This window comes from Pecten maximus, chromosome 19 (assembly GCF_902652985.1).
Source record: "Pecten maximus chromosome 19, xPecMax1.1, whole genome shotgun sequence".
Taxonomy (NCBI): Eukaryota; Metazoa; Mollusca; class Bivalvia; order Pectinida; family Pectinidae; genus Pecten; species Pecten maximus.
Window position 1 is genome coordinate 2,486,113 of NC_047033.1, and position 21,575 is coordinate 2,507,687.

The window sequence follows — 21,575 nt, forward strand, 5'->3', positions numbered from 1 at the left end:
TGACAATGAACGTCTTTCGATTCAGTGAATATGGTGTTATACTGACCAGAGAAAGAGACGGTGGACTCGACTTCGGTTCTTTTAATGTGACTTGTATTCTCAAAGCTACTTGTAAATGAAATCCTCATTAGTAGTCGTCAAAAGTATTTCATACGATTAATAAGATATTAAACAAGCATGTGTTGTTTCCATTGAGTTAATTTATTGGTAGATGATACAGGTGTATGATTGTCAAATTCATTCAATGCCACTGTTGGGTTTACCTCATAGCGAAATATTCCAAACATGTAAATCAATCAATACATCTGAATAATATATTTGCTTACATTAGTATATTGTTATCTTAAATTGTATTATGTTTGTACATATATAGGATGCAGGGCCATGTTGTAAACTAGACATTGTCTAAATATGTAACCCTGGATAAATAAAAGATATTATTATTATTATTATTAATTAATAATATAACTGATTCCAACACCTTCTTAAACAATAAATTGAGATCACTATTACCCGATTAAAGACTTTTTTCTGTGACATACCCGATGATATTATCACATCTGCCTCCAATGTAATGCCTTCTCATACAAATATTTTTAACTGTAGATATATATTTGTTAGCAAATCAATATACATGTATATATATGATGGATTTATAGAACTGGAATATACAGAGGTTACATAACGAGTGGTTGTTGGATATGGAATTTATTTCACTCCAGTAAATTATTTTTTTGAAGTTTCAAAAGACACAGAATTTAGCTAGTGCCTTTTGTAACCTTTAATAAATAACTTATGAGTGTGAAAATAAATTCCATATCCGAAAATCACGAGTCGTGTTACCTGTTTCTACCACAATAATATCGGCTTGAATAAAAGGGAAACGTGGCTATGTCTTATTTCACTTAGGCAATTATACATGTGATGGCCGGGACCCGCTGATGTGGCGTCATTCGATTATTGATGACGTCAATAACAATTGCAGTTGGGGTTAAAGTTCGAATTCTTAACCACTCAAAAGACCGGAAGGTTATAGAGGTTATATATTTATTTATCCAATATTAGGCACAATTTTACAATGGCTTAAAGTGAAAAACAACGTATTGTGTTAGAAGTAGACATAACACTTTTCAAATAAAAGACCATTTAAGTCTATATCATAGGTATTTAAGTAGTTCAAATTAAATTTATAGCATACCTTTTTGAAGTATTCGCAAAATAACAAAAATTAAATTTTGAACAGCTCATAAAATGAAATTTTGTAGAGGATTACTTTAAAATGCTTTGTACTCCGTTTAAATAATCAGATATACGTTGTAGCTGGATTTCTTTAAATTTGCCATACTTTTGGCCTTATTTTCGCATCATCAACAAGACAGTATGGAACGAATGCATTGGAAACATACCTACAGAATTATCCTACTCCTATTACATGATAGATAAGTCGTACGTACAAAATTGTAAACAAAATATCGAATACCGTTAATATATAGCAGTTAGTATAAAAGTATTTGACATTACATTTAAAAAATCATAAGTATACACATAATCAAGCATCCAATTATTTATACGGAAGATTAAAAATATTAATATTATATAAAAGTGGCTAATGTTAGATTATACAAATATATCTGGAGTTTATAAGTAAATTACACGATTGTAATTAATCACACCATGACAGGCAAAGGTGATAGACATACAACACACAAACTTTAAACTCATATCTAAATATCACAGACTCAAAGAAATTAAAGAATAATCAAAACATAAATAGCACAAAAATAGTAAATTTATCAATGACCACTTAGTCATGAATAGATTACACAAGTTACCTTCTATATAAATATGAATTGTTTCTTATAAACAATTTGAAATTCACATTGCGTTTACTGTATTATCAGGAACGCGGAGTTGTCCTCTACGCATTTGTTGCTTTGTTGCTCGGCAAGTTTTTTTATATTACACCACACTTTGGTCTTTTCTTTCAGAGTTTCCTCGTATTTAGGATCTTTGCAAAACATCCTTGCGACTTTTTCATTAAACTGCATTGGAACCATCATTCGGCGACCTAAAGCTCTCTGTAAAACAATAAAAAATCATGATAATGAAATCAAATAACGATGGAAAACAACTTTTTGACTCGTGCCCTGACCGGGCCTCGAACTCACGATCTACGGCACCTAATCGCCTAGCCAAGAATACCCGCAGTTTATACCGCTACCCCACATCGGTGTTCTTAAAAAACATTTCAATGTCGGAGAGATGGCTGGCCCGATTTCCTGAGATGACATTACTATGGTGGATATGTTTTAATATGAAAAGGGGAGGAAATACAACCATGGAAACAAAATCGTTATTCTAACGCAAGATAAGAATTACCACACTCAGACCTTCCTAGTCACAGACGCCTGAATATAATTTATATCCTAGGTAAAGGAACTATCTTCATCGTCGGGGCCTGACAATCGGTTTATTGATGATAGGATGATTCGTTATATTCTATATGCATTTGGACTGTCCTAATGTGTTAGCAGGGCTCTTTAGGGAGCTAGATTGGAATTCATTATAAACAAACACCGGATCCTAAGCAAGACGTTGTCGAGTCCCTATGCTTGCTGGCACATGCAGTAATTATGATCTCTAATATAAGATCATCATTATCATTTCGGGGGGAAATATCATTGGATTGTAGTCAAATATCTTACCTCTTCCAGCTTTTTGGCAGTCTTGTCATTTTTGGTGTAGAAGTAGGCATTGAGTACAGGGTTTTTATCCTTATTGCCATAATCGTACGAGGCAATCTAAAAAAAAAAAACATAAGTCACATTCTTAACCAAATGGATACCAGTTAGTCTGTCACTGTAATAATTTTAAGTGTAACTGGATCTTTGTTGTGGAAATAGAAAATTTGAACCATATTTAGTCTTTTTTCTTTATATTTTACATAGAGATGAGCTGCTATCATCGTATTTAGGAATGTAACCGATTCCTCTTTCCCTTAAGGCGTATTGTATTTCGGAAGCACTTTAAAAATAAACAGTGTTATTACAAATACCATTACAATCACCATGCCTTTACTTACCAGTATTACACACATTTTAGAGTATCATCCTAAAATTTTGTAAACTAACTCATTTTCCCGGCTACTTGATTTCCCGTCTTCATTCCTAAATATAGGCATATTCTGCCTGTGATGAAAACTATATCACGGCAATTTATTTTCGCGAATTTTGATAGCACGCGAAATATGCGAAAATTAATCGCACATGAAAATAAGTTTGTTTACAGAAATTAAATGGGAAATATTTCACTCGTCATTCATAACAATGTCGAAGGGAATCTGTTTTGCATATAACAGTCGACTAATGCGAACCAAATGACTTACATCAACTCCCAAGTTCTTCTGCAGTTCCTTTTCCTCATTCTCCGTCCCGAGAATTTCCTTCACCACGTCCTGCTCCTTCATGTCATTCTGTTTATAGAGATCGATAAGCATGTATTCTTCATTGTGGTAAATTATATTAAATGCAAGAGTTATCTGTTCTTGGATGTTTGGTCGTTTGTTTGTGAGGGTAGCGTCATCAATTTATCAGAAACCTACGTATTTTTCTCATATAAGCTAAAGGGGTAGCAATCAATACTTCCTCACAAGAGAAAATAACTCCTCGTTAAGACAATTCTGTTATATTGACGTCGTAATCTAACGTGTGTAGTAGATCGTGATGTGTTGTTATATTAAGTGTACATTGTACAAGGGAGGAAGTACCATACAGATGTATTAATTGGAATTATTTTCCTACGTTCTGTTAACATACAGAATGCAGACATTTTAATATCAATTTCATTTTTTAATTAAGCGTAAGAAGATGTTTGGTTTTTGAAAATCATAGTCTAGGTTTGACAAAGATTTACATGGCAGCCATGCAATGACAAATGAGAGAAATACCCGCAGCTTAAACCGTTGCGCCACATCAGCGTTCTTAAAAAAATATCGTTTCAATGGCGCAGTGATGGTCCGCCCGATACCCTGGCATGATCATTGTGCAAGTCGTTGATATGATGATAGGAATACCAGGTATAAGCTGCGGGTATTTCTGGCTAGGCGATTGGGTGCCGTAGATCTTAAGTTCGAGGCCCGGTCAAAATAAGAATATTCTGCCTGTGATTGAAACTATTAATAAATACATTGCGAGCAAGGTATTCATATCATCTTATAGACGACTTCCACAATGATCATGTCAGGGTATCGGACCGACCATCACTGCACTATTGAAACGTTCTAGTAATTAATAACGACGGTATAAACCAATATAGGTACTGGATCCTAACAAACAAATGTTGGATGCGTATTACTAGAAATAGGTGTATGTCAAGTAGTAATAACGACAGTACAGACAAGTAAATTGTCGACTTTTCGAGACAATCTGCCCATCTGTACACCAACTAAGATGTTTCGTAATTACTCATAATAGGCCCTCGGCGAATGAAGTATCGGCCGAGGGGGATCGTTTTTACAACATTACGATATTTTTCGTTGTTTATTCCTACTATATTTGTATAATTGTTCCATGTTCCATCGTATATAATTTACCTGTGTCTTGATAAAGGGGCAGATTGCCTCGAAAATTCGACTTGACATTACTTGACATATATATGTGTATGTATATATTTCAATTTACACGGAATAATTGATCAAGACAATCAAGAAATAAGTCTGTGTCTTACCGTAATGGTCTTCTCGCCGAGATGTGTATATATATCCCTGGTGAAAATTCTTGACACGAGGGTCCTGGCAGCTTTGGATGAGGACTCGGCTATTTTATGCAGGATATCATCATTGAGTTTGATATAGGCGCTCATGTCATCTACAGCTTCGTGTATCCTTTTTGGTCTCCTTTGAATCCACATGTAAATCAAGACAATAGAAATTAACACAGATGATTATTAAGGCAAAGCTAGATATTAACAAAGCATGAGCATGCTATATGTGTTTGAAGATACCACATATATCATACAGATGTGTGGTCGCACAATGTTCCAAAAGCATCGTGCGGACAAATGTGCGATGTGCGATACAAACCGCACAACTGTGCGATGTAAACCGCACAGCTAACGAGAGGTTTATAGATATTACGCAATAACTAGTTATACGAAATCATATACAAAAACAAAATTAAAATTATGATACAAGATGGTCGTGCTTCATAATAATTGTTTTCATTCATGAATTATGTATGACCTGTTAGTTTTTGCCATTTAAGTACCGTCATTTTGTCTCGCAAGTATTCGTGATGTTTTCGACGGTCTGGTGATACATCTACATGCACCAGAATGGTAGACGGACTCCACTACAATTATTGATCTTACTTAATTCATAAATTACATATATTATGTATTTTTTAACAAAAAAGAAATGTTTTTATTCAAAATAAGTCGTTTTATCTGTGTTTTAGTTCATTTCTTCGACTTTCCTAGGCATAGAGGTGTCCTCGGGGACGTTCGAGTTAAGTATATAAAGTTTTTTTTAAACATAATTTAGATAACTTATTTAATTATACATCGGTATTTAGTTTCTTTCTTAATAATTATTGCATATATTTAAGCAAAAATATGGCAATTAGCTGCCTCGTAAAATGTTAATCGTTGTATATCTTTTACAATCGTTCTGCACGTTTAAATAATTAGATGAGGCTCCTGATTTTATATCTACTACGATACCTATCGCACATGTACCGTTCCAATTGCCCATCGTGCGCACATATCGCACATCGTGCAGACTTTGTGCGCTCATCGTTCAGACATCGTGCGCACATCGCACATCTTGGAACGTTGTGCGATCACATAACTGTAAAAGTACAGTAAATATCAAAGGCAATTATGACAATCACAAAAAAACGAAATATCAATATCAAAATATGCGACTTATTGGCAACCAAACAACAAAAAGCAAAACAAACAAAAGATAGTTACCCATCATCGCCCTTTACCTTGATATCCTCTGCGAAATCCATCGCATCGCCAATCCTGTTTTCATCAAAACAAAATATTTTTTAATAATCATATACAGCTTTTATTGTTACCCTGACGACAATGTGGTATGTGTTATTCATCCAAAGAAGGAGGTTATATCGAGTTTTAAATACCTTCGTAAATGATGATATTTTCCCGCATATGCCTTTAGACAGAAAGATATACCCCCCCCCCCCCCCCCCCCCCAAAAAAAAAAAAAAAAAAAACACCCAGTTTTCCGTTAAATGGTCGCAGTCATGAAAATCATTCGAAAATACAACGGTCGTTTGGTTGACGTACGCAAAGATTAATTGCATCTCGTTTGCTATACACAGGTTCGGGCAAAACACAGGAAATTACGTTATATGAAGCAATAGGGATTAATCCGATAAGAAGAAAGAGCCATATACAGTTGAGTGTAGACTAAAGGTTACACCCAAGTGTGAACTCCGAGTGCACTCCATTTGGACTTGGAGTGCACTCCGTTCGGACTCCAGTTAAACTTGGAGTGGACTCCGAGTGGACTCCGAGTCTACCTGGAGTCCTAAAAGACACCAAGTCTGCCCCGGGTCTATGACCAGACTATATCATATATATCAACACATTGATGCTTTTGATATAATTTATATATATATAAATAGATTTGTACAAATGACTTTAGTTCTGTTAATATTACTATTAACATTTGTTTAGTTTATTAGGAATATTTGTTTCAATGTTAATACATGGTGTTATGATGCCGACATGTTAAATGTACATTTATTAAGAGCCATAAAAGACAATTATACAATTTACGCTATAATCTGGTTTCTGTGAAAGTTTATTGCTTATTTTTTTTCATATTTTATTAAAATGTAATTAAATTGTATTTCATTTTAATAAGGAATTGAAAATAAAATTATTATTTCAATATCTATTTATGTACACATATCATGACTTTAAGGAGGTTTAGATAATGTATCTATACATATATATATTATGCTATTGATTATTAATATTGAAATTTTACAGTATTCAATGCATTATTTGTTTTTTAATAATACATTCTCTACACGAAAGGAAAATATAACTACATATATGTACTCAATTCAGGCAAGTAATTATAAAATCAACATAATCAATTTATATATTTAAATATATCATTAAAACAAATATTTACAACTATACATATTTACGAGCCTTAGCTGGTTTAATTAATGTTCTGACATAATGTTCACACAAGTATGTAGTTCTGTACTACCCGTAATGAATGACAGTATCTAAAAAATCTGAATCTGTATCTGTTATAATTGCTATTATCATTGGCCATGCATGACTGACTCTGGCCTGACACACTTGAGAACTGTGCCAGGTGAGTTTTAGTAGCCATCTACAGGCACTGTCCTGGGTTCACAGAAATACCTATGTCCATATTTGTCGTTGTATGGCTTCAAGTGATGAGTGTTCAAGCCAACAGAACAGTAAGATTGTCTTCTGACTTGAAGGAAATGATTGTAGCTCTCCATCTGGGGGGCCTTAATCAGACCAAAATTATAAACGAAATACCGATCTAATTAAGATGGAAATGTCAAAATAAGCCGTCAAACCATTAACAAATTGGTTAACAGGTTTAAGAAGACCAACTCTATTGAAATGAAATCATTCTATACTGAAATAAGAAAGTAAAAATAAGCTGTTTCTTATTACATTGTAACCTGGCTATACCGTAAGTCATTGAGACTAAACGTATTGGCCAGTTTATGCAGGTGTTCATAATGTAGAGGAACAATGTTGAATGATTAAAATCAGAGAAAAAAAATGCAAATCAAATTAAAAAATGAAGCAGTTCTTATCTTGTTATTTTCCAAAATATAAAGACATTGCTTTAAAACAAATTGTAAAGAAAGAGATAAAGTAAAAAAAATAATTTCAGTGTAATTCACCACTTCCCAAAACCAACCTATAGCCTTATACCTGTAATTAGTACACATTGTTCTCGTCCAGGAAATAGGATTATAGAGCCTGAGGTACAATTTGCCTCTAGGCAGTTGGACACCAGCAACCTATGTACCATTTACCTGTAAAACTGACCTGTTTGAACTACATCGTTTTCTATTCCAAGGTTTCAAGGTTTTATTGATATCACTCTGACACACTAACGTGTGTAACAAGAGGTCACATATACAAAATAACAATGATACATGGCGTACAGTTATACAATCTTACTATATTCTATACAATATAAATTTGTGATAATTACAAGAAACACTACAGAATTTTAAAGAATGGAGGAGCACTGCTTCGTACAAAAATCACTTTATAATCAATTTACTTAGTTTTTCTATAAATTTACACATTCTTATGTAAACTTTACGATTAAATATAGTGAACATCCCTTGCATTTTTTCTCGACTCGGATAAGTATAGTAGTATTTTGGAATATATTTCTTTCTCAAACATATTACAGATTCATGCTCACATTTAAATATATAATGAAATTCATCACCAATATCTGATATACACGAATTACAAATTCTCTCGTGACGAGGGATACCAAGCCATCGTCCTGATTCTATTGGTAGTTTAATATTAGAGGATCGAAATTTACACATAATTTTTCTTCTTTTTCATTTAGCTGTAACAGATACTTTTCTATGCCAAATTGTGTCTTAAATATAGAATATGTTTGTCCTTTTGAAGAATTATCAATATCATGAAACCATTTCTGAATAAACTGATCCTGCAATCTACTTTTAACTAGACTCTTTATTTCCTCTCTTGAAAAGGAAAATATTGATTGGTAAGTTAAACAATAAACCTAGATATGTATACCCTTCAACTTTGTCGAACTCTGTATTACACAGTGTAAAATTGTGAATTTGTAGACATTTCCGTTTCGAAAAGATTTCAACTTTTGTTTTTCTTATATTTAGTTCAAGTTTCCATTTCTGACAATATTGTTCAAATTCATTTAATAATTGTTGTAAACCATCTGGTGTTTCTGATAACAAAACTGTGTCATCAGCGTATAAAATGATAAAAGGTTTTAGATACGTCCCGATATTGTCGATACATAATTTGTCTAAAGTTTTAAGACAGTTTTTTTCCAACAAGATAAGTTTCTAAATCATTAAGATAAACTGAAAACAAAAAATGCGATAAATTTTCCCATTGTTTTAAACCGATCTGACAATTGAATACATCTGACTGTTCACATCCATTTTTAACACATGATTTGGCATCTTCATATAACATAAAAAAAACCATTACAAATGCCAGTGACATCGCTCTTTAGGAGCTTTTTCCAGAGACCAACTCTCCACACTGTATCGAATGCCTTTTTAAAATCAATGAAAGTACAATATAGCTTCTTTCCTAATGAGAAATACATGGAAATTAAAGAGTACTATACACATATATTATCTGTTGTTGAATATCCTTTTCGGAAACCAGCTTGGGCACAGCTCATCAGGTTAAATTCATCAAAAATTTGTTCAGTCGATTATTTATGACTGAGGTGAACACCTTTCCGAGACAAGATACTAAGGTGATCGCTCTATAATTATCCGGATCTTTGGGATCACCTTTATTTTTATACACTAGTTTTATAATACCGGTTTTCAAACATTTTGTATATATGCTGTATTTAATATAAGATTAAACACCTTTTGGTAAGTTGGTATAAAAACATCCATAGTACTCTTAAGGTATTCATTTAAAATTTGATCTACACCAGAAGCTTTGTTATTTTTCAAGTTAGCTAATGTGAACTTAATTTCATCAGCCGTTATTTCCCCATTCAAAAACTCATCAAAACACTTATCATTAGGATTTTCCAATTCAAAGTCATCATATATCAGCATTTCCTTTCTTCACTAACCCATAACATTTATTTAAAATATTCCAGAACTTTTTGAATCATTTTTAGCGGTGTGCCTCAGCTCAGACATATTCTCATGATATTTTCGGTAATTTTTATTCAAAGTTTTCCTATATTATTTACTGGTTCTGTTGAGATTATTTTTGTTAAGAGAATTTTTAACTTTATGATATCTGGCCCTGGCCTTATTTAATTCCGCTCTATTTATTTCACATTCCCTGTTGAATCAAGACTTGTTACTACACTTCAAACTTGTGTTATTGCGTAGAGATTTTTTCCCAAAAACATGCTCCGCGGAGCCTTTTAATAATTCACAGATCAATTCTACAGTATCATTAATTTCAATCTTCGTTACAATACTTTGTTTATTTAAAAGTATATCTAATTTATCATTAATATTTCGTAGATTTCCCGATTCATCATTAACAATATGATCTACAAATTCCTGCTTTTTGGAAGATTTTCATTTAGTGTATACAACTTCATCCGTGTTACATTTTGTATGATATATTTTTGCTTTATCACAAATAGAAAAGCTAAAAGCTTTTCTGCAATGTACATCAGATATCAACGGATCAAATTCTAGTATTTCGAAATCGGTCGTATATTGAAACATATCAGACGTCAGCATTAAATAATCAATAACGCTGGCATCACTACATGTAGTTTTACCAATTTGTGCATCGTTATCAATTCGACCATTGGCAATATAATGTTATTTTGCTCGCAAAACTCAAGCAACTTATTACCATAATCATTGAATTTGGCTTTACATTGACTTGTTCTTTGTAAAGTAACATTAAATAATTTCAACTTTTCAAAATCATACAGATATGAGTATAGTTCTTCACTCTCATCTAGATTGAGCGAGTGAATAAAATTATCATCCGGTTCTACGTAATAATTTCTGTTTTGAGTTTTAGAGTTAAAATCACCTACTAATACGATCTTCTTACTATTCTTAGACAATGCTATCATTTCACTTTATATTTCTATAAACGCTTCAGGTGATGCATACCTAGTATTTTCAGAAGGTATATACACACATCCCAGGAAAACAAATCATCATCAGATTTCATAATTTGTTTTGAAAATTCCCATTCAGTCAATATCTATCATAGTATGTGTCACTCATACATTTTATGCAACAGATACAGGTCAATGGTTGTTCAAGCCAATTATAAAATCAAAAATTTATATGTTCAAACTTAAAAAAAATTACAAGGCTAGCTACAATTAGTGTATGGAACGTTTGATAAGTATTTATTAAACTCACACTGACAATTATATTAGCCTATGGTGATTTACATATTGACTTTTAATACTCTATAAATACTTTCATAATAATATCAGAGACATAAAGTAATAGTAATAATGTGATTATTAAGAATAATTAACAGGGAATAGGGAATCTCGGGCAAATAATTAACTCATAAAGGTATATCTGAGTATCAATTAGCAATTTCAAATATGAAGTTGACTAAATGTTTTCTACTCCAAATATTAAATTTTGTTTTAAGAATATTATTTTTACCATTCACTGTAGATTTTTTAGTGTTGTAACATGCTTTTATACTATTTGTCAAAGTACTGATACTTACATATTAATTAAGATCTGGTTCTTTAAAAATACTGTTTAATTTTAAACAAGTTTGAGATAAAATATCTTTTGTAAAAAACGTTTCTTTATAATTAATATATATTATTACTTAAAACTGTTTTTGAAATGGTACTGTAAAAAAGAACATGTTGTTTGATAAATCCACACATGGTTTAATCCAGTTTGATATAAAATATCTTTTGTCAAATATATATATTTTTTTATGAAAATTACCTATAATCTATATGACCTTGATAAAGGTTAGCCCGAGTTCCCTCTGGCTCTGACACCATATTACACCAGACATATAGTGTCAGGACCAGAGGAAACTGGGGCTAGGTAAAGGTAAGGTGACCAGTTTCCGTCTAACAATTAAGGTTTTTTTTTATTTAGTAAGATGACCATGTACACCTGTCCAGATCTTCACACCTTACGAGGTAAACTTGGAGGAAGGGGTAATTATTGGGGTCAGTGTAAGTCTGTCTTTTCTCCACACCCCTGTAATCACGCTTGATATACAGGTAGATATTAACCTGGAAGTAGGGGGGGGGGGGGGGGGTTGTATCTTATATTACTGTTAAAAGAACTCCATGTATGACCTTTATTTAATGAGAAAGGTATAACGAAAGAACAAAAAGTTGGTTTAACAAATGGAAGTATGAAGTTAAACTGTAAATCAAAACTAGACATTGAATCCGGAATATGCTATCAATGTGACAAAAACAACAATTTTCTTTTGTATTGTATGTTTAAGACAAATATAAACTGTTGGAAGTAAAGTATTTGAAATATTAAAAACAGTAGTACTTCGAATACAAGATAGTTCCAGTACACATTCAGACTACATTTTGAGAGGCCACAAACAACTTGCCAAATACATTTTTTGTTTATTCCCAATTTCTATTTATTTACGTGGCATGTTAAAACTCTTCAAATCAAAGGAATGCTATCATACATTTTTCAATGAAGTGCCAGATCTATTCAGTTATTTTATAAAGGGTTTTCGAATAAAAAAATCATTAACACTAATAAAAAATCAATTATATTAGAAGCATTATAAGTTAACCTACTTAAATGAACCAACAAAATAATAAAGATACCTCGAGTAGGTTTATCCAGTATTTTGCGTATGTTCTAATTTGCACATTAATCTGTTCTTAAGGACAGACATTGGCTGTTACATTATGAGTTTGTGAGTTCAGGACGTGATTTCCCCACACAAACTAATAAAGTAACAATGAAAACATGCTCTTAAGAGCAGATAACTCTGTATTACGAAAAGACGATATAACAGACAAAAACATCAGGGACAGCTATGACTTATATCCTTATTATTTTGTATCTATGCTTACATCATCTCGATCGCCTTGCTCACTCTGTGTAGATACGCCTTCCGGTAGAGCGTGAACCGGATGTGAAACATCTCGTAAAGAGTGTCGACATCCTTTTAAACATTAATAAACACAAACATATCAAAATATATCAATGATAAACAACAGTCATGATTGTCTCAATACGTCTTTACTTCAAAATGTCGAGTTCAAATCCTCCTAACGTATCAGCTAAATTCTGTGGACCAAATCACAACGAAACAAAATATACTTTGTAATGAAGGAGAGAATATTATCCTTTCCATGTGAAAAACTGATAATGATTTGTACAAATAGAATCATATATACCTATATATTCTAGATGAAAACACTTGCTGAATTGACTCCACTTAAATATTCAAAGACGGCACCGCGATGTCGATCGTCACAGCTGATAAGCAGACTTAGTATACTGTCAGGGTTTAGTAAGTATGCTTTTATTGTTTATAGTAATGCTAAGTGTTCATCCTGAGATATAATCATTCAAAACAAAATGCGGTACAACAATATTATTTTGAACCGAGCTGGAGTGCAGAGCAATATGTGTATTTCACGATTTTGTGCATACACGGAATTCCTATCAATTAACCAGGCCGAGACAACTGTTCCAAAATTAATTGCTTTTCTTTTCGTTTTTCATTTTTCATTTTTCATTTTTTTTTTATATATATATTTTCGTGTTTCGGATATGAATTTTAACAAAAGTAAGTGGAATGATAAAAAAATGTTTATTTGTTTTTATTTTTTCTGTTGTTACTATATTCGTACCTGATGACACCGACCTAGATACCACTGTACTAAGGATGGGAAAGCCAAATTCGAGGCTTAGGTCATAATCAGAACTATCGGAGTCCCTTACATATCGATAATCACTTACGAGGGAGATGGGGATGTCAGTTTTGTTTCGCCATGATCGATGCAATATCTCGGTGGGTTTCCCGTTCATAAAATGACAAGAACAATTTGTCAAATTTTGTTCGGGGACCAGTAACAGTCAGTGAGGTCAACTTTTTCATTCCATGGATATTTGACGAATTTATCAATATTTCTCGTTGATGCATTGTAGCCTGGCGTAGCAGAAATGTGCCAATATCATGAGAGTAATGAGACAACAGCTTGCCTTTCTATTCCAACCCGACCTCCCATGTTGGCGTGCTACCTCCCCAACAAACACGGGCTAAATCGGGGAGTATAATTCCTGCGAAATGCGTAGGTCAGAACGCGGAAATTCCATTCTCATCGATCTAATATTTGGGTGTATGAAACACAGCATGCATTATGCCTTCCAGTGTACGACAAATGTACTACGTTAACATATTATAACATTATATCATCAAATAAACGACAGATCTAAGTGACCTTTAACATACAAATGTATTTCTTATTGAGAACATTACCTTGTCTCTGTAGGTCACGTGACTCACACCATTTTTATCCAAGCATGCTCGGGCAGACGCTATCAGCCTGTCGTGATCAAAGCTATTCTTAACACCCAGGTACAGGGAATCTCGAGCAAAGTAATCCCACTTATCAACGTCAACACCGTAGGTTTCATTGGCAACAATCTGTCAAAAATGTTACAAAAAAGTAATCGTACAATAAATTGTTTGATATATTTTTAATTTTACATACACATTCAAACATTTTACCTGAGGATAATTAATTGTTTATGGCAATATGCCGGTTAAGTGTATTGATGGATTGAAAACAAAATTACTTTTTTGCTATGACCATTTTCCGTTTTTGATAATCTCAATATATTTCAATTTTAAAGTTAATAAATAGTTTATGAATCACATCTTACGAAATTCTATCTTACATCTCCATTACATTTTGTAGGTAGCTTTCGATTGATAAATGTGATTTTTTTTAAAACGGTATTGTTAATGTTTTTACTACTCGTTGCCCTTAATTAGCCATATTTCTATACATCATTTTAGATTCTAGTAAATTAGTTTGTATTTCCTTGTTAAGCTCAGACGTAGTTTTTGTTTTCGTTTTATTGGTTTTTTCATTTATATATATATGACTTCGGATATATGCATGTATTGCTAGATTTGTTTCTTAATCGTCCTGCAGATCCTGTTGTCATCTGTGTCGACCACATGGGGGATGGTTCGTTTGATCAATTATGCTTTCGTCATAGACGTTTCAACAAAGTTATTATCATAATCATTCCAGTTATATAAGGTGTTTCAATTTGATACAATCGGACTATACTTCCTAAAACTTTCGTCTTGCGATGTTCATATTCTTCTTACGAGTGTATTGTTAGAGCATTTTAAATAAATGAAATACCTCTTAATGAGCTATATGTGTGTGATATTTTCATTAATAACCTCCATTTTGCAATTGATGTCAAAGAGAATAAATACGTATATGTACACTCATATCCTGTCAAACAAATCGCGTGCAATTGTGAACATAATAACATGTGCAATATATGTAATCCGGACGGGCTGTACAGGTTTGTTTTTGCACGTTTGCCAACGTTAACAAACAATTAGGCACTTTACGTGGGAAAAGCAAGAATCATGATTCATACGAACATTTAATCAGACTTCTGCTATATTACAACAGTGTTGTAAATTATAGCCATGTTCAATTATAGTTAGCTCCCCTTTAACATGAATGTATCCCTGAACAGTTTAGCGGACTGAAGCTAGAGCTATATACGAACCTCGTAAAGAAAAAAATTCTTCTTCTTTTCTTCGTCTTCACCATCCCTCACCGTCTGTAATAAAAAGTCAAAATTGATTTCAGATATACGTAAGTAAGGTTAGGTACACTATCATAATGATAATTTATTATCATCATTATTTATGCAAACGTGATGTACAATGGTGACATGGTAAACGTTTTTATCATTTTTAAGTCAATCATTATCTTCCAACTAATTGATTTTATATCTTTACTCCATTTTAACAAAATTTGGGTATTTGAATTTCCAGCCCATCACAATTACAGTTAAAACGTGAGATGTAAGCGTGTTTATTGTGTTCTGTTTTTGACTTACAGAACATATCTACTTATCAACTGGTCGGTTACTTTGAATACAGGATTTACGTTTAATACATATAATCGCAAACATAGACTAAGTACAGGCGACGCAAAGGGAGCCCGTTACCCTTGACTGTTAAGCAGATGTTGCATCCAGTACCGGACAGCTCCCTGGAATGGACACATGCGCAGCTGTCTTAAGGCGTAATGGGTCACCCTCAGTCGCTTGTCAAAGTCCATACAAATTTCTTCATCGTACCTTCCGGTAATTTAAACAAATTTGTAGCAAAATTCCATTTTCAAAAGAAAAGATGAAATGTTGATTGAAGCAGAAAATTACTTACATCGTATTTATCTTCCGGTGGATGAATCAGCTCCTTTATAAAGGCAACGTCGCCTTCGTCCAAGTTTCCCAATTCCTTAGATAGAGATGCGGTGTAGTATGATAAGTAATTGCTGTTGAATTGATTCTTACACTCTTTCTTTTATTGTAATAATCCATAAAGAAATGCTACTTTGATGAAATATTGTCATTGCTAAACAGCTGAAGAATGTCGAATTTCTTATTATTCATACGATTTGGCAAAAACCACACTTAATATTATCATATTTCTATCTAATATTAGCCCCATTTCAGATTGTTTAACATTCTGTGACTTGTCAATGATGCTAAGGGTCTAACGGGATTACTTATAATGACATTTGAAAAGTTATTACAAATTGCGTTGATGTGCACATGCAACTCGACGCAATTTGTAATAACTTTTCGAATGTCATTATAAGTCATAGATAAGTACTTTCCCAATATAATTAGGTCGAAACGTGTACCAAGTGAATGTTATCTTTCCATCTGATGACAATTTCTCCGGTAAAACAGACTTGGATTTCTTTTATTATCAATTGCGTCCTTATTACCAATTGTGTGGTGACAACAAGTCTATGTTTAAACCAGCTCTATGGCTGTATGTGCGTGAAAATGCCAAAATATATATACTGCGAAAGCACGACTTGCGTGTTTTAATATTGACATTTAACATTTCGTTTATCATATTTAGATACGAAAATATTGTGTAATTGTAAGGGCCTATAGTGTTGATGATAGGAGGAGGCCAGAGACAGAATTCGAAATAGAAAATAAAACGTATGATCAAAGGAACTGTAAGAAATGGGCGTTTTACGGTTTTAACGTATTAAGCTGTAATCAAACTTTTTACATTCTTACCGACCCATCGGAACTGCATAGGTACACTACAGCTTACGTGGACTTTGCGGTTTCCACGCGTCCGTCACGGACGTGGGCAGCGCGGACCCCACTCGCCCACCGGATATGGCATTCCGCGACGTTCCGTCATATATCGTGGACATCAGCTGACTGATACGGTATCCACTCGGCATCACGGTATGTGACGATCCGCGATTAGTGGTGGGCATAGTTCAACTCGAGACACCGTGTTCCACGACGATCCACGATACGTGGTGGACATGCATTTCATTTTAAAGCCCGTGGTCCATGTCGATCCGCGATATACAGTGGGTACAAGTTGTTTGCTGTTCATTTCTGATCTACACGAGTTATATCCCTTCGTCTTTCGGTAGCGGTAGTGGTATCGGTATCGTTTATCAGAATTATGCATGGTTCCATGTTGGCGGTGTAGATAAGCCTTTATGATTCGGATGAAATTGAAGAACATTTCAAGTTTTATTGAAAGCTTTAGACCCTTGGTCCATCAATAGCGTTAGTATGGCCATATTATAAACATTAAAAAAACAATCGCAATATATTAAGCACCGTTAATATTTAATGTAACTTAACATAAGCTGTTTCATCCATCCAGCATTCTCCATTGACGTATTCACGTTTTTAAAAAATATTCATTTATTTTAGAAATATTGCATTCATTACACGACATTGAATTGGGAAAATAGAAAATACCACTGCGACATAAGAACAGCTTTACCAAATCTCATCAAAAAATCTAAACTTCGGCATTTGAATCCTTATTCCGTTATCTTTTAAACATCGGTGTTATCATGTTATCAGACTCCGACCATATTAAAATATGCGGAATATCGAATGTTGTGACAACTAGTCGTATATCTATTCTAAAGTGTCTCACAAAAGAGCTGTAAATAACTGCCTATCTGGGTATCTTGTATACATGTAATATCGTTAATGTGGTATCTAAACGGAAAACACAAAACTGAATTAAACATTACATTATTGCATCAAAAGCAGAATGGATTCAGAATGTAATTAAGGTAGCACACCACAGTAAGACAGCCTGGCCATGGGCAATTTTTTTGTTAAGGAAATAACTCCTGTATTATGATATGCATAAAAAATGAAAAAATAAATGTACACTATAATTGGTATATTCAGTATGAAGTAGTACATACAGGCTTCACATTTATTAAAACAAAAATCAATAAATTGGTTCCGGATTTTAAATATCCGGATTTTCCGAACGTGTGTTTACACAGGAAATTTAGTTTTGCCTACAGCGCAAAATGGAAGCCCACAGAAAAGGTAAGATAGCGGAAAAACTTAATTTACAACATATGTCCAAACAAGATTAATTCTGTCTTTGGGATAGAGATAGTTAATTTTAAATAGGTTTCAGAAAAAAAATTGTGTAGAGAATTGTGCCATTTTGGGTCAAATATCATAATATTTTGCAATTTTTGAGAATTTTTTAAGCTGTTACCATGGTATTCACAGCTCTAAAAATCACAGAAAATATCAGTTTACTTATCCTTCAGAGCTCTATTAAAATTGCAAATGTTGTACAGATTTCAAATATATATACTTTATTAGAGGTTATATGTAAGGTTAACTGGCAATGTTTACATATCTAAAACATGTGCCATATTTTAAAGAATTTGGCATTTTTACTGTACACTGCTACCTAAAACATTACTACGGCCCTTTCTGCAATATAATTTACATGTACAATGTTTATATACATTCCCTAAATGTACCGATTTATGATAACCATTTAATGTCTTTATATTTATCATGTATATTGAGTGCTTTGCATTCAGGTCCAATTATAGTTTCTGTTTCTATCACCACTGTGATTTCAATGATTTGTATTCAATCATATTTTAAGTCATAAATTACTCATTGAATGCAACACTTTTTATGCGGTGTTTTGCATAAACATGGCAGCCATAACCGCTGATTTTCTCGGCAGCTCGTCACGCGCAGATGATTCTATTTTAGCTGTCTGTCAATCAAACGGGGTATCTGACGGCATCCGTGAGTTTCATTGGTTAGTGAGAATGATTGACAAAACACTAAAGCTTGTTACACTCCAGTGATCTCTGACTCTGTCAATCAAACACTGTAGAAAGGCGTCCGTTAATTCCATTGGTTGGTGAGAATGATCGACAAGTCAGCGTACGTGCACATGTTTTGTCGTCAGCTGTAATAGCAGACGTAAAACCAGTTAAATAAATATTGAGAAACATTATCAAAAACTGCATCGATACATACCGTCAAAACTGATTATCTACCGGTTCTAATAGCCTATATAGGGATATATTCCGCACAGTGACCTCACGTGTGAGGTTCGCCCAGAGACCGTATTTGAGTCATTGCATTAATAGTCTATTAAAAGTTTATTCTAGAGATGCTAATATTTTAGACAACGATGTTGCACGATTTGTGATGTTCTGTTCCGACTCATCCACTCATCGGTTTTCGGTTACATTTCATTTGTTGGAGAGCTCGAGCTAAATTATTGGAGATAGGAAAGTCTCAATGCACCTTCGATATCAGAGACGGGAATCGGTTGATCTGTGGAATAAACAATAAAAAAGTCCTGTCCTAGGACTGGTCATGATAATGTTATATGAATATCTACACGTAGAAACACGAACTGAGATACATCCGTTTTATAACCGACGAGTGGCCAACACCACAAAGGCCAGAAACCGGCAAGCCGCGGTCACAGAGGCGTGTTAAGATAATAGCCCGGTAAATACCACATCTTAATTAACAGGTGTATCTCTAAACTCTAACATGTTGAATTTACCTGTAGGGCAGTTTGTTTTGATAATGATTATATAAAAGGACTCCCAATGCCAAGAAGTGGATCCTTAATTGTAGGTAAATTTAATTCATTTATTCCTTTGGCGTTTCAGCCAATCTGATTTTACAACATATACAAAGACATATATATTAGCAATACAAGATCGTGATATCACAGGTTCAACGGGATCAGACCGCTATTTAGGAAATATATATAAACAAATGTAAACACGTGCCTGCAATTCATGCGAATAAGACAACGATAATGCAAATGTAACATTTGGTATAATGTTCTATTATAACGGGCCGTATACAACATGTCACAATTATATAATGTTCTGTTTTAACGGACCGTATATTACATGTAACTTCCCACTAAATATGTATTATAACGGGCCGTAAATCATATGTAACATTTGAGCAATATTCTATTATAACGGGCCGTATAAAACATGTAACATCTCACTAAATGTCTATTAAAACGGACCATATATAACATGTAACATTTATATAACGTTCTATTTAGTGTTATAACGGCACGTATATAACATGTCACAATTATATAATGTTATGTGTTAACGGGCTGCATATAACATGTAACTTCTTACTAATTTTCTTTTATAATGGACCGCATATGGCATTTGAATAATGTTCTATTTCAACGGGCGATATATAACATGTAACTTCTTACTAATTTTCTTTTATAATGGACCGCATATGGCATATGGCATTTGAATAATGTTCTATTTTAACGGGCGATATATAACATGTAACTTCTTACTAATTTTCTATTATACGGGCCGTATACAACATGTCACAATTATATTATGTTCTGTTTTAACGGGCCGTATATAACATACATATTCTTACTAATTTTCTTTCATAATGGGCCGTATATGACATATGACACTTGAATAATGTTCTATTTTAACGGGCCATAGATAGCAAGTAACTTCTTACTAATTTTCTATTATAACGGGCCATATACAGCATGTCACAATTATATTATGTTCTGTTTTAACGGGCCGTATATAACATACATATTCTTACTAATTTTCTTTCATAATGGGCCGTATATGACATATGACACTTGAATAATGTTCTATTTTAACGGGCGATATATAACATGTAACTTCTTACTAATTTTCTATTATAACGGGCAGTATACAACATGTAACATTTGAATAATGTTCTATCATAACGGGCCGTATACAACATGTAACATCTCACTAATTTTCTATTAAAATGGGCCCTATATAACATGGAACATTTATATAATGTTCTATTTTAACGGGCCGTTTATAAAATGTCACAATTATATATAATGTTCTGATTTAACGGACCGTATATAACATGTAACTTCCCACTAAATATGTATTATAACGGGCCGTATAAAACATGTAACATCTCACTAAATGTCTATTAAAACGGACCATATATAACATGTAACATTTATATAACGTTCTATTTAGTGTTATAACGGCACCTATATAACATGTCACAATTATATAATGTTCTGTGTTAACGGGCTGTATATAACATGTAACTTCTTACTAATTTTCTTTTATAATGGACCGCATATGGCATTTGAATAATGTTCTATTTTAACGGGCGATATATAACATGTAACTTCTTACTAATTTTCTATTATACGGGCCGTATACAACATGTCACAATTATATTATGTTCTGTTTTAACGGGCCG

The 21,575-nt window shown here is 33.2% G+C and overlaps 1 protein-coding gene across 1 annotated transcript; it reads right to left on the reverse strand.

Annotated features, from left to right (window-relative positions):
* Positions 1 to 180: 180 nt before the first annotated feature.
* LOC117318044 (deoxynucleoside triphosphate triphosphohydrolase SAMHD1-like) lies at positions 181 to 17,233 on the reverse strand. The gene is made up of 10 exons (XM_033873046.1): positions 17,091 to 17,233; positions 16,183 to 16,294; positions 15,519 to 15,572; positions 14,236 to 14,403; positions 12,821 to 12,912; positions 5,971 to 6,024; positions 4,726 to 4,894; positions 3,386 to 3,472; positions 2,706 to 2,801; positions 181 to 2,078 (listed from the first exon to the last, which is right to left on the reverse strand). Exons 1-10 carry the CDS (start codon positions 17,231 to 17,233, stop codon positions 1,887 to 1,889), a joined length of 1,167 nt encoding a protein of 388 aa, XP_033728937.1. The 3' UTR covers positions 181 to 1,886.
* Positions 17,234 to 21,575: the final 4,342 nt, after the last annotated feature.